This window comes from Peromyscus californicus, unplaced genomic scaffold (assembly GCF_007827085.1).
Source record: "Peromyscus californicus insignis strain IS unplaced genomic scaffold, ASM782708v3 Scaffold_22__1_contigs__length_63687245, whole genome shotgun sequence".
Lineage (NCBI taxonomy): Eukaryota > Metazoa > Chordata > Mammalia > Rodentia > Cricetidae > Peromyscus > Peromyscus californicus.
This window is the reverse complement of record NW_026294525.1, coordinates 3,140,230-3,152,143: the sequence shown is the minus strand read 5'-3', so window position 1 is coordinate 3,152,143 and position 11,914 is coordinate 3,140,230. Positions and strand designations below refer to the sequence as shown.

Sequence of the window (11,914 nt, the reverse complement as noted above, 5' to 3'; positions counted from 1 at the left end):
AAAGGAGGTGAGAGAGCCTTGCCAACATGTGGATTTCACTTCCTGGTTGGACTCAGGCTGGCATGAAGGACGTCTGATGTCACAGCCTTGGAACTTTCTGTTTCTGAGCAGTATGCACCCAGGAGTGTCAACAACGCTCTACATTATGATGTTTTCTATCCCACTACACTCTATTTAAGCTTCCCTTTAGCATGCCATCTTTTCTTGGGCTGTTTTCCTAGAGATGGATTCTTGCGACAGTTATCTTTGAACTTTAGCACCAGTCTTATCAAATGTACCAACATGTATTTCCCCACCACCTGGGCATCCATCATTGAGTTACACATGTCCTGGTTGGGTTTTTGTTTTTGTTTTTCAACTGGACAAAACACTGGTAAGAGGAGCTTCACTTGAGAAAATGCCCCCATCAGGCTGGCCTGTAGGCAAGTCTGTAGGAATCCTCTCGATTAATGATTGATGGAGGAGGGCCTGGCCCACTGAGTTGGTGCCACCCCTGGGCAGATGGACCTGATGGTGTAGTTAGGCTGATGAGTCTGTGGAGAGCAAGCAGGTAAGCAGCACTCCTCTCCAGGGTGTGCTTCAGTTCTTATAATCAGGTCCTACCTTGACTTCCCTTCATGATGGACTAAAACTGCAAGCCAAAATGAACCCTTTCCTCTCCAAGCTGCTTTTGGTTGCTGTGGGATAATGCTCTTGTACACTGGTTTGATAAAACACTGATTGGCCAGTAGCCAGGCAGGAAGCGCAGGCGGAGTGAGCAGTGGAGAAGAATGCTGGGAAGAGGAAGAGCAGAGTCAGGAGTTGCCAGCCAGACACAGAGGAAGCAAGATGTGAAGGCAGAACTGTGAAAAGGTACCAAGCCACATGGCTAAACATAAGTAAGAATTATGAGTTAATTTAGGGGTAAGAGTTAGTAGTAAGCCTGAGCTAATGGCCGAGCAGTTATAAGCCTCTGAGTGATTATTTTGTAAGTGGCTGCAGGACTGTGGGGCCGGGCAGGACTAGAGAAAACTTCCCACTACATTTGGTCATAGAATTTATTACAGGAATAGAAACCTAACTAGAACCACATATAGTAATGGACACATAATTTCCACACACCAGCATTAACCATATTACATATAATTTTATATATGCAATAACGGTAGCTATTGACTTATAGTAGGGCCTGGCATTTTGATCTTGGTGGTGTTTTCCTTTCAACTGCAGTCCTTTCTGGGAAGACCTTCTCACTGACAAGATTCCTCAGCGTGGGCTGCCTGCCCCCTCTCCAACACGTCAAGGGAATCAGTGGTCTGTGGCTCCAAGGTCACAGCCTGAAGTGAGGTCTTTGCCAGAGCATTGTTCTGTCCAGTGGGCGAGTGTTGGCTGAAGTTCCTGTCAGGCACACTGAGGGTGAGGCCTGTGTGGACACTCAGACTTCTTCCAGCACAGAGACAATATCTTCTGCTTATAAATATATACATCTAGGAGCTGCCTAGTAGCTTAGGTCCTGTGCCCATGTCCTGTGGCTCCAAACAACCCCATCTGTGAGGAACTTGTTCACTCCTGGAACAATGAAGAGGCATTTTAGAGTGGGTATTCACCAGCCTGTGGTGGATACAACAGGAATCTGCCCTTGAGGAGCAGAATCACTCCTCGGGATGCTGAAGTCTATATGTCTACGAGAAATACCTGGTCAAGGGAAGTGCACCCACTGTTGGTGGCTGGCTGCCTGGCCCCTCATGTGGCAGTCCTCTCCACCATCTCCAGCAATCTCCACTGTCTCTCAGCACCCCCACTGTCCAAGCACCTCATGTCCCAGCACCCCCCCCAGCACCCCACTGTCCCAGTGATGGGGGAATGTCTTTCTGTACATGCAAATATATGTTGCTCTGATTGGTTGATAAATAAAGCTGTTTGGCCTATGCCTAGGCAGCTTAGAGGCAGGCAGGAAATTCAAAGGGAGAGACAGGAAGAAGGCTGGGAGAGACACCAGCAAGCCGCCCAAGGAGCACATGTAATGGGATGCAGGTAAAGCCACAGAACATGGAGCGATACATAGGTTGATAGTTATGGGCTAATTTAAGATATAAGAGCTAGCTAGCAAAAATCTTGAGCCATGGCCATGCAGTTATAATTAATATAAGCCTCTGTGTGTTTACTTGGGGGATGCGAGTGGGAGAGATCTGTCCTGATCATCGGCAGGCTGGGACACAGGAAATCTTCCAGCTACATCCCAGCACCCCACTGTCTCAGCACCCCACTGTCCCAGCACCCCACTGTCTCAGCACCCACTGTCTCAGCACCCCACTGTCCCAGCACCCCCACTGTCCCAGCATCCCCACTGTCCCAGCACCCCCACTGTCCCAGCACCCCTGTCCCAGCACCCCACTGTCTCAGCACCCCACTGTCCCAGCACCCCCACTGTCCCAGCACCCCCACTGTCCCAGCACCCCCACTGTCCCAGCACCCCTGTCCCAGCACCCCACTGTCTCAGCACCCCTGTCCCAGCACCCCACTGTCCCAGAACCCCACTGTCCCAGCACCCCACTGTCCCAGCACCCCACTGTCCCAGCACCCCACTGTCTCAGCACCCCACTGCCTCAGCACCCCACTGTCTCAGCACCCCACTGTCCCAGCACCCCACTGTCTCAGCACCCCACTGTCCCAGCACCCCCACTGTCCCAGCACCCCCACTGTCCCAGCACCCCCACTGTCCCAGCACCCCACTGTCTCAGCACCCCTGTCCCAGCACCCCACTGTCTCAGCACCCCACTGCCTCAGCACCCCACTGTCCCAGCACCCCACTGTCTCAGCACCCCACTGTCCCAGCACCCCACTGTCTCAGCACCCCACTGCCTCAGCACCCCACTGTCTCAGCACCCCACTGTCCCAGCACCCCACTGTCTCAGCACCCCACTGTCCCAGCACCCCCACTGTCCCAGCACCCCCACTGTCCTAGCACCCCCACTGTCCCAGCACCCCCACTGTCCCAGCACCCCACTGTCTCAGCACCCCTGTCCCAGCACCCCACTGTCCCAGCACCCCACTGTCCCAGCACCCACTGTCCCAGCACCCCACTGTCTCAACACCCCACTGTCCCAGCACCCCACTGTCTCAGCACCCCTGTCCCAGCACCCCACTGTCCCAGCACCCCACTGTCCCAGCACCCCACTGTCTCAGCACCCCACTGCCTCAGCACCCCACTGTCTCAGCACCCCACTGTCTCAGCACCCCACTGTCTCAGCACCTCGACGGCAGGGGTTGATGTTCTCAAGTCATCTGAGCACATGCTTAGATAAGACATGTTGCAGTCATCGGCTTGGAGAGGCTGTTCCTCATCAGGAACACAGTATGCTTGCCTTTTCTTCCAGCTCCAGCTCCCAGGGAACAGTTCACTCCTAGGAATATCTATGTGTCTTCTAGGAATATTGGTGTTCAGGTAAACCGAACATTTTCCTAATCAGATGGTGTCTGGCTCCAGGAGTAGTCAGTTAGCGATTCCCACAGGGGTAGGGAAGCCAGGGGGTCAGCTGCTGCTGCTGTGTCTTTTCTTGGACCATGTGTCTGAAATCACCTCCTGTTTCTACTCAGGACCAGAGAGAATTTCCAGATGACACCGTGAAAGAGACAAGATAATTTGTTCTGGACAAAAGAAATAATGAAGTAGATTTAATTACTTCTTAGAATGCTGCCTCGGGTTTTGACTTGCCTTACTATATCATGTCTTCTTTTTCTACTTCCCAGTTGAACTCTTTGAAAGAAATCTTTTATAAATGTTTTCTATAAAATCTGTGCATCACTAGGTCTTAGGAACAAAGGGATAATCAGTATGTGAAAGACTGTGCATGCACGCAGGAGGACTGACTGTCTTCAACAACCAGCACTCTCTGTACTAGGACACTTAGTTGATGGCGTTGTTGGTTATCGGTTTTGAGGCTTATGGAGTGTGATGTTGCTTTTGAAAACTTGAGACTCTGTTCTGCAGCTCTTGTGACTGACGGCCACATGTGCTAGGGCTGGTAGCCCCTGGGAGAGTCCCTGAGACCATAGTCCTCCAGTCCTCCTCTTGTGGGAGCTGTTGGCTTTGGGAGGAGACGGAGTCCAGGTGAAGAGATGGGGTCATCGAGAGAACCTTCTAGAGTGGGGTCCACATCAGTGGTACTGAGTCCATGCTGGGAAGAGGAGGAACACAGAGAGGGGAAGGTTGAGGTAGGAAAGGATGTAAGCACTTAGAGAAGGTGGGAATTGCTCTGAAGAGTGACAGGGAAATGGAAGTCAGCAATGGAGGCGGGACCAGCTCGGAGCAGACAGGAAGGACGAAGCACAAGGGTATCTAGGCCGTGCCTGCTGCTTGTTCTCCAGACGCCCTCCTTGTGTCTCATTTCTGAGGGGAGACGCTGTTCTGACCCCGGCGAGGTTTCTTCTTTGATGGACAGCAGCAGCAGAGTCTTGTCACGGCGTTTCCTACCCTCCTTGTCCATGCCCTCAAGCCTCTGCGCTGGCCCCGGCTGTGGGTGGACTTGCCCTCTGCTGAGGCGCTGTGGGAGCATGAACTGTCTTCTGTGTCCTCACTGATGCTGCTCTTTGAGTAAATGCAGGGAGCACTCCTGGCATGATGGTGGACTTGGTCCAGTGTGGGTGTCCTCTGGAGTGGCCTGCAGAGAGGAAGAGCCGGCCCGGTGGCATTTCTGGCCCCTCTTTGACCTGCCTGCTGGCCATAGGCAGACGCCTGACTGTTAGTGGATGACCCTCTGAGCAATGCCCCAAGGGCGGGCTCACTTCCCCTCCTCCTTGGTGCTAGAGGGAAAGCAACAGGATCCTCTAGGGAAGGGAATGGCGTCGCCCCCGGGTTAGTGGCCTGAGCATGTGTTGTGCAGCCATACCCCCGGAGAGCCTGCCCTTGCAGTAAGCAATAGGATGCCATGGTCTGGTCGAATTTCCTCTGGTGTAACGAATCTTTGATATCCTGGGCTTGGAACCCAATATGTTCCATGGCCTTCACAATTGCAGGGTCAAGCAGGCTGGGGACCATTTCCTCACAGTGATTTGGTAAAGCCTCCATGTCTTTCCTAAGCCAGGGATGTGTTTTCACTTCATCCACTGTTGGCCTAAGCCTGGGGTTGACTGTCATTAAGAGGCTGAGCAGGTCCTGGAGCTCTTCTGACAGGCCCAGGGGGACAGTATACTTCCCTGACACAACCTGCCTCCGCAGCTCTGGGATGTTGACAGCACCAAATGGGACCTTACCGACTACCATGAAATATAAGACTACTCCCAAGGTCCATATGTCGACCTTGGGGCCATCATAAAGCCTGCCGAGGAAGAGTTCAGGGGCGCCAAAGGAGTAGGCGCCACAGTGCCGGCTTAGCCTTTGCCCAGGCTTGACTTGAGTGCCGAGGCCAAAGTCGATGATTTTGACTTTTCCCTTCTCATCCAGCATGATGTTGTCTGGTTTTAGGTCCCTGTGAATTATACCTTGGTCATGGCAATAGCTCACACCTGCTATTATTTGCCTGAAGATCCCCCGGGCCTCATGTTCCGGCAGGTGGCCAGCCTTCCGGACATATTGATAAAGCTGTTGGCCCTCAGCCAGCTCCATGACGAGGTATGTTCTCTTCTCGGACTCAATCACTTGGATAAGTGAGATGATGTTGGGGTGGTTGGTTATCATCATTATTTCTACCTCTGACCTGATTGGCTGACACCACTTCTTCTTTTGAAGTACTTTGACAGCCACGGGGGTACCTGTGAGGCGGTGGTGGGCCAGCTGGACCTTGGCATTGCTCCCGTGGCCGATGGTCCTCAGGATTCTGTATTGAGACTGGAAGCTTTCCTCTTCAAAGATGCTGGACACGGGGCTGGGGTCTGGTGACTCCTCCTCACTAGGTGAAGGCATTGTAGCTAAAAATCGCTGCAAATGTTACCTAAAAGGAAACAAATAAAAGAAGAAAAGAAGGATGAAATATAGGATAGTAAAACATAGAAAAAAATAATAATAATGGAAAAGGTGTGAGAAAATAAAATCTAAAACTAAAATGAAATCTAAGGACTCTGTACTTGGGATGTCCAGTGACCACGCGGCGCTGGGACTCAGGTAAGTAATGTTCATTCTAGTTCCTTCTGGTTCTCCATTACAGCATTTCCAGTCTCATCCCCAGCTCTGTAGCAAACTGCTTGCAGATGCCTCTCTCCTCCAACTCTGCCTCTATTCCCTAGGAACTCCACTAAACCTTGCTGTGGACCCAGCTTTACCCCTTCTGGTGAATCTTACCTCATACCTAGAAACACTTTCTACCTGGGACACCATCACCATCACCACCAACCCCTGCTCCCGTGGCTTCATCTGGCAGGGATTCTGGTAGGTGAATCACATTATACTTCCCATTCTCCAGTATGGTCTCTGCATTCTCACAGCCTAGTAACAACATGCTGACAGGTCTCCCCCCCACCCCCCCACACCTCAACTCCATTCACTAGATCCAGAGTCTCCCATCCCTTTCATCCCTGTCTCTCCACATCATTTTTTTTTCATTACTGCAATCTATTTGCAGGAGCCCCCTTTCCTATCACACAGACAACTCACTGGACACTCTGACTTTTGGTGTGTCCAGGATCCCCTTAGGTCTTTGCTGAAGCCCCTTTCAGCCTTTCCCCATAGCCCGCCTTTATTATTCTCAAGGACCCACCAATCTGCAGCAGCACTCTCTACCAGGAAGCCCACAGCTATCACACATTCGCAAGATCTAGAGAGAGCCAGGAGCAGGAAGCCCACAGCTGTCATACATTCCCAAGAATCTAGAGAGAGCCATAGAAAACAAGGAACAGAACTCACCCAACAAAGATTAGACCACATATTGACACCTAGAACCACCCCAATCATCCTAAGCCCTGATGCCTAGACACCAGCCCCAAAACACAAACACCAATAGCCAAGACCATATGCTTTCACCAGAACCCAGTAACCCTCCCACAATAGGCCCTTTGAAGTGTGATACAGCTGAAACATAAGAACTTCAAAATAGCAATTATCCTTAAGGAGGATATTAATAAATCCCTTAATGAAGCCTATGAAACACAGAGGGATGAAATAATGAAAACAGTTCAATACATTAAAGTGCAAATAGAATCACTAAAGAAAAACCAAACTGAGATAAAACCAGAAATGAAAAATTTAAGAAGTCAAACAAAAACCTCAGAGGTAAGCTTCATCAACTGTTTACAAGACATGGAAGTGAGAATCTCAGGCATTGAAGACAAGGTGAAAGAAATATATACCTCAGTCAAAGAAAATGTCTCAAAAAATCCAGGCACAAAACATCCAGGAAATCAGGGACACCACAAAATGACAAAAATCTATGAATAATAGGAATAGTGGAGAAGAAACCTAGGTCAAAGGCACAAAAGTTATCAACAAAATCATAGAAGAAAATTTCCCCAATATAAAGAAGGAAGAGCCTATAAAGGTACAAGAAGCACACAGAACAACAAATAGACAGTACCAGAAAAGAAATTCCCCAGAACACACTAAATGTACAGAACAAAAAGGAATATTTAAAGCTGCAAGGAGAAAAGACCAAGTAACACATAAAGGCAGACCCATTAGAATAACACCCAACTAGAGACTAAAAAAAAAAAAAAATGGAGGGAACTCATATTAACAACTTAACAGCACATCTGAAAGCTCTAGATTCTAGAGTCATAACCGAAGGAAGAATTAACATCCGAAGGAGCAGATGCAAGAGACAAACCCAGTGCTGAAATCAGTAAAACAGAGATAAAACAACACAAAGAACCAATGAAATGAAGAGTTGGCTCTTTGAGAACATCAATAAGATTGATAAACTCTTAGCCAAGTCAATTACAGGTGGAGAGAGAAGGTTCAAATGAGTAAAATTAGAGATGAAGAGGGGTGGGGATTGCTGCAGATACCAGGGACGTTCAGAGAATTAGGACATACTTTAAAAATCTATGTTCCACCAAACTGGAAAAAACTAAAAGAAATGGGTACATTTCCTAACACATATAGCCTAACAACATTAAAGCAAGATCAGACAAGCAATTTAAATGGACCTAATAACCCCTAGTGAAATAGAAGCGGGAATTAAGAGTCTCCCAAACAAAAATAGGCCAGGGCCAGATAAATTCAGTACAGAATTCTATCAGACTTTCAAAGAAGAATTAATGCCAACGCTCCTCAATTTATCCCACAAAGTAGAAACAGAAGGAACATTGCCTAATTCTTTTTACAAGGCCACAATAACTCTGATACCTAAACCACACAAACACTCAACATAAAAAGAAAATTACAGACCAATTTTCCTTATGAACATATATGCAAAAAACTCAATAAAATATTTACAAACCGAATCCAAAAATACATCAAAAAGAGTATCCACCATGATCAAGTAGACTTCATCCCAGAGATGCAGGGATGATTCAACACACATAAATTAATAAAAGTAATCTACCACATAAACAGATTGAAAGACAAAAGTCACATGATCATTTCAATAAATGTAGAAAAGGCCTTTGACAAAATCTAACACCCCTTCATGATAAAAGTCCTGGAGAGACTAGGGATACAAGGGACATACCTCAACACTATAAAGGCAGTTTACAGCAAGCTACATGGAGAGAAAAATCAAAGCATGCTCACTAAAGCCAGGAACAAAACAAGATGTCCGCTATTTCTATACCTATTCAACATATTACTAGGACACTTAGCTAGAGCAATAAGACAAATGAAAAAGATCAAGGGGATACAAAGAGGAAGAGAAGGAGTCAAAGTGTCTTAACTTGCAGATAATATGATTTTATACATGAAAGACCCTAAAAATTCCACCAGGAAATTCCTACAGCTCATAAAATGCTTTCAGCAAAGTAGCAGGATACAAAATTATCACACAAAAATCAGTTAGCCTTTCTATATACAAATAACAAACTCAGAAAGAAATCAGGAAAACACTACCTTTCACAATAGCCTCAAAAATATTATTGGGATAACTAACCAAGCAAGGAAAGACTTGTATAATAAAAAAAAAAACCTTTAAGATAGTAAAGAAATTGAAAAAGATATCAGAAGATGGAAAGATTTCCCATGTTCATGGATCAGTAGGATTAATATAGTGAAAATGGCCAGCCTACCAAAAGCAATCTATAGATTCAGCACATTCTCCATCAAAATTCCAACACAATTCTTCACAGAAATGGAAAGGATAATTTTCAGCTTCATCTGGAAACACACAAAAAAAACTAGGATCACTAAAAATTCTGATTAATAAAAGAATTTCTGGAGGTATTACAATCCTTGATTTCAAGTTGTACTACAGAGTTATAATAGCAGGGTATTGGCATAAAAACAGGCACGTTGATCAATGGAATCAAATCAAAGACCCAGACATCAGTCCACACACCTGTAGACACATGATTTTTGACAAAGCAGCCAGAAATGCATACTGGCAAAAAGACAGCATCTTCAAGAAATGGTGCTGATCAAACTGGATGGGCTGCATGTAGAAGAATGCAAATAGATTTGTATTTATCACCCTTCACAAAACAACTCCAAATGATCAATGGACCTCAACACAAGGCCAAATACCCTGAATCTAATAGAAGAGAAAGTGGGGAATAGTCTTGAACTCATTGGCACAGGAAAAGACTTCTGAACAGAACACTGATAGCACAGGCACTAAGACCAACAATTAATACATAAGCCCTCATGTAACTAACTGAAAAGCTTCTGTATTGCAAAGGATAGAATTAGGACATGTGTAGCATGCTACAGAATGGGAAAAGACCTTTACACATCCAATAGAAAGTTAATATCTAAAATGTATAAATAATTGGACATTAAGAAAGCAAATAATTAAAAATGGGTAATGGAATTAAACAGAGTTCTCAAAAGATCAAACACAAATGGCTGAGAAACACTCAAAGAAATGTCATCAGGGAAATGAAAACCAAAACTACTTTGTGATTTCATCTTAAACCCATCAGAATGGCCTAAGATGAATGAAACAAATGACAGCTTATGCTGATGAGGATGTGGGAATGGGGAACACTTACCCATTCCTGGTGGGAGTGCAAACTTGTACAACCACTATGGACATTAGTGTGTTGATTCCTTGGGAAGCTGAAAACAGACATACCTCAAGACCCAGTTACGCCACTCTACATCCTACTACAGAGAAGCCTGCTCAAACATGTTCGTTGGTGTTCTATTCATAAGTCAGAAATTATAAATATCCTAGATGTCTATCAGATGAATAGATAATGAAAATGTGGTACATTTACACAATGGAATGTTATTCAGCTGTTAAGAAGACAAAATTATGAAAATTTCAGGTAAATGGATAGAACTAGAAAAAAAAATCCTGAGTGAAGTAACCCAGACCCCAAAAAACAAATACAGTATTTGTGGAAGTTTAGCTGCTGTTAAGTCTTTGGCAGGCATCCTACAATCCATGTAACCACAGAGGTTAGGTCTAGAGCAAGGGACTAGGAGGGAAGGGATGATCTTCCAAGGAAGGGAAAATAGAATACATAGTTATGGGAGAGACAGGGGAAAGACTGGAACAAAAAGATTAAATGGCATGGGAGGAGGGGAGAGGTGGGCAAGGGAGGAAATTTGGAGATGGGACAGCTAACACTAAGGGCCATTGAAGAATTATATGGAAACCTACTACTGTGGAGGCTTCTTAAAATATAACATATATGAAAGAAATCTAAACGGAGTCACCAAACAATGGAGGAGACAATACCTCAACTAGACATCTTGTGCCACCAAGTGAAACTCCCAGTGCCAGGAATGGGTTACATCTAATGTTGTTGGCCAAAGGGGCTCCATAGAAACCCCCAAACAGCTAACGCTATTGCCAAAGGCCATTGGTTGTCCTCCACAAACTGATGCTAAGGCCCCATTGCTGAAGACAGCACTTAGATATCTCGTTGAACACAGAGAAGTCAAGCTGGTGCCTGACTGGAGCCTTCACCCCTACTGACCTGTGTTCATGGTACTGGAAGGTACTCTGCATGCTGTCAGGGGAGAAAGGTAACCACCAATCCACCTACAAACTCTACAGTCTATAATGGTGGCCTACTTTCCTGCATGATTCGCTGGTGCAATAGCGGTACAAACGTGTGAGCAACCAATTGCTGTCTGGCTGGGTGTAAGGCCCACTCCACAGGATGAAACCCAACACTGCGTGGGCGGTCAAGAACCCGAGACTGGATATATGGACTTAGGGGAAAAACCAAATGCTGTTGTTTTGCTAAAAGAACACAACAATAAAATGACTCCTAACAACATTCCAATCTATCAGTGTCTCGCTCAGCCATCATCGAAGAAACTTCTTGCAGTAGATTGGAACTAATACAGAGACCCAAAATCAGACAATGTGCGGAGAGTGAGAATCCTAAATGGGGTGTCTTCATCAAACTCTTTCCCTCAGAGCTCAGGGAAACATACGGAAGAGAAGGAGGAAAGATTTTTAGACCCATAGAAAATAGAGGACATCAAGAAAACTGTGTCTTCCACACACAGCAGGACCGACACATATAAACTCAGAGACTGTGGCAGCATGCACAGGGCCTGCACAGGTTCAATCTAGATGAGGTCACAGAGCTCAGAGGGGAAGTGGACACGAGCTTCCATCCCTAACCCAGAAGCTGTCTCCAACTGACCACTGCTTGCAAAGGAAAAGTTAGTTTCTACAATGGAGTCTCACTGAGTATAGAAACCACACTTAAGCACAGTAACCAATAATAGATGGTGAACACAAACAAACTCCATGGTGTTGTTGTCGATTTTCTGTCTCATGGCTGGTTGGTTTTTTTTTTTTTAAATCTTATTGGTCTTTTGCTTAAATCAATTGTGTGTGTGTGTGTGTGTGTGTGTGTGTGTGTGTGTGTGTGTGTGTGTGTCTTTCTT

General features: G+C 46.1%; 1 protein-coding gene across 1 annotated transcript; it reads right to left on the bottom strand.

Annotated features, from left to right (window-relative positions):
* Positions 1-4,363: 4,363 nt before the first annotated feature.
* On the bottom strand, positions 4,364-5,881 carry LOC128118728 (sperm motility kinase Y-like). The gene is made up of 2 exons (XM_052751567.1): positions 4,869-5,881; positions 4,364-4,640 (listed from the first exon to the last, which is right to left on the bottom strand). The coding sequence occupies exons 1-2, from the start codon at positions 5,879-5,881 to the stop codon at positions 4,364-4,366; spliced, it is 1,290 nt and encodes a 429-aa protein (XP_052607527.1).
* Between the last annotated feature and the right edge of the window lie 6,033 nt (positions 5,882-11,914).

Bases quoted from the DNA above. Each gene is read 5' to 3' on its own strand.
- LOC128118728 (XM_052751567.1), bottom strand. From the start codon at position 5,881: ATGCCTTCACCTAGTGAGGAGGAGTCACCAGACCCCAGCCCCGTGTCC. The intron at 4,641-4,868 runs GTATGGCTGCAC...TCCTCTCTGCAG, and splicing joins CAAGGGCAGGCTCTCCGGGG to GCCACTCCAGAGGACACCCA.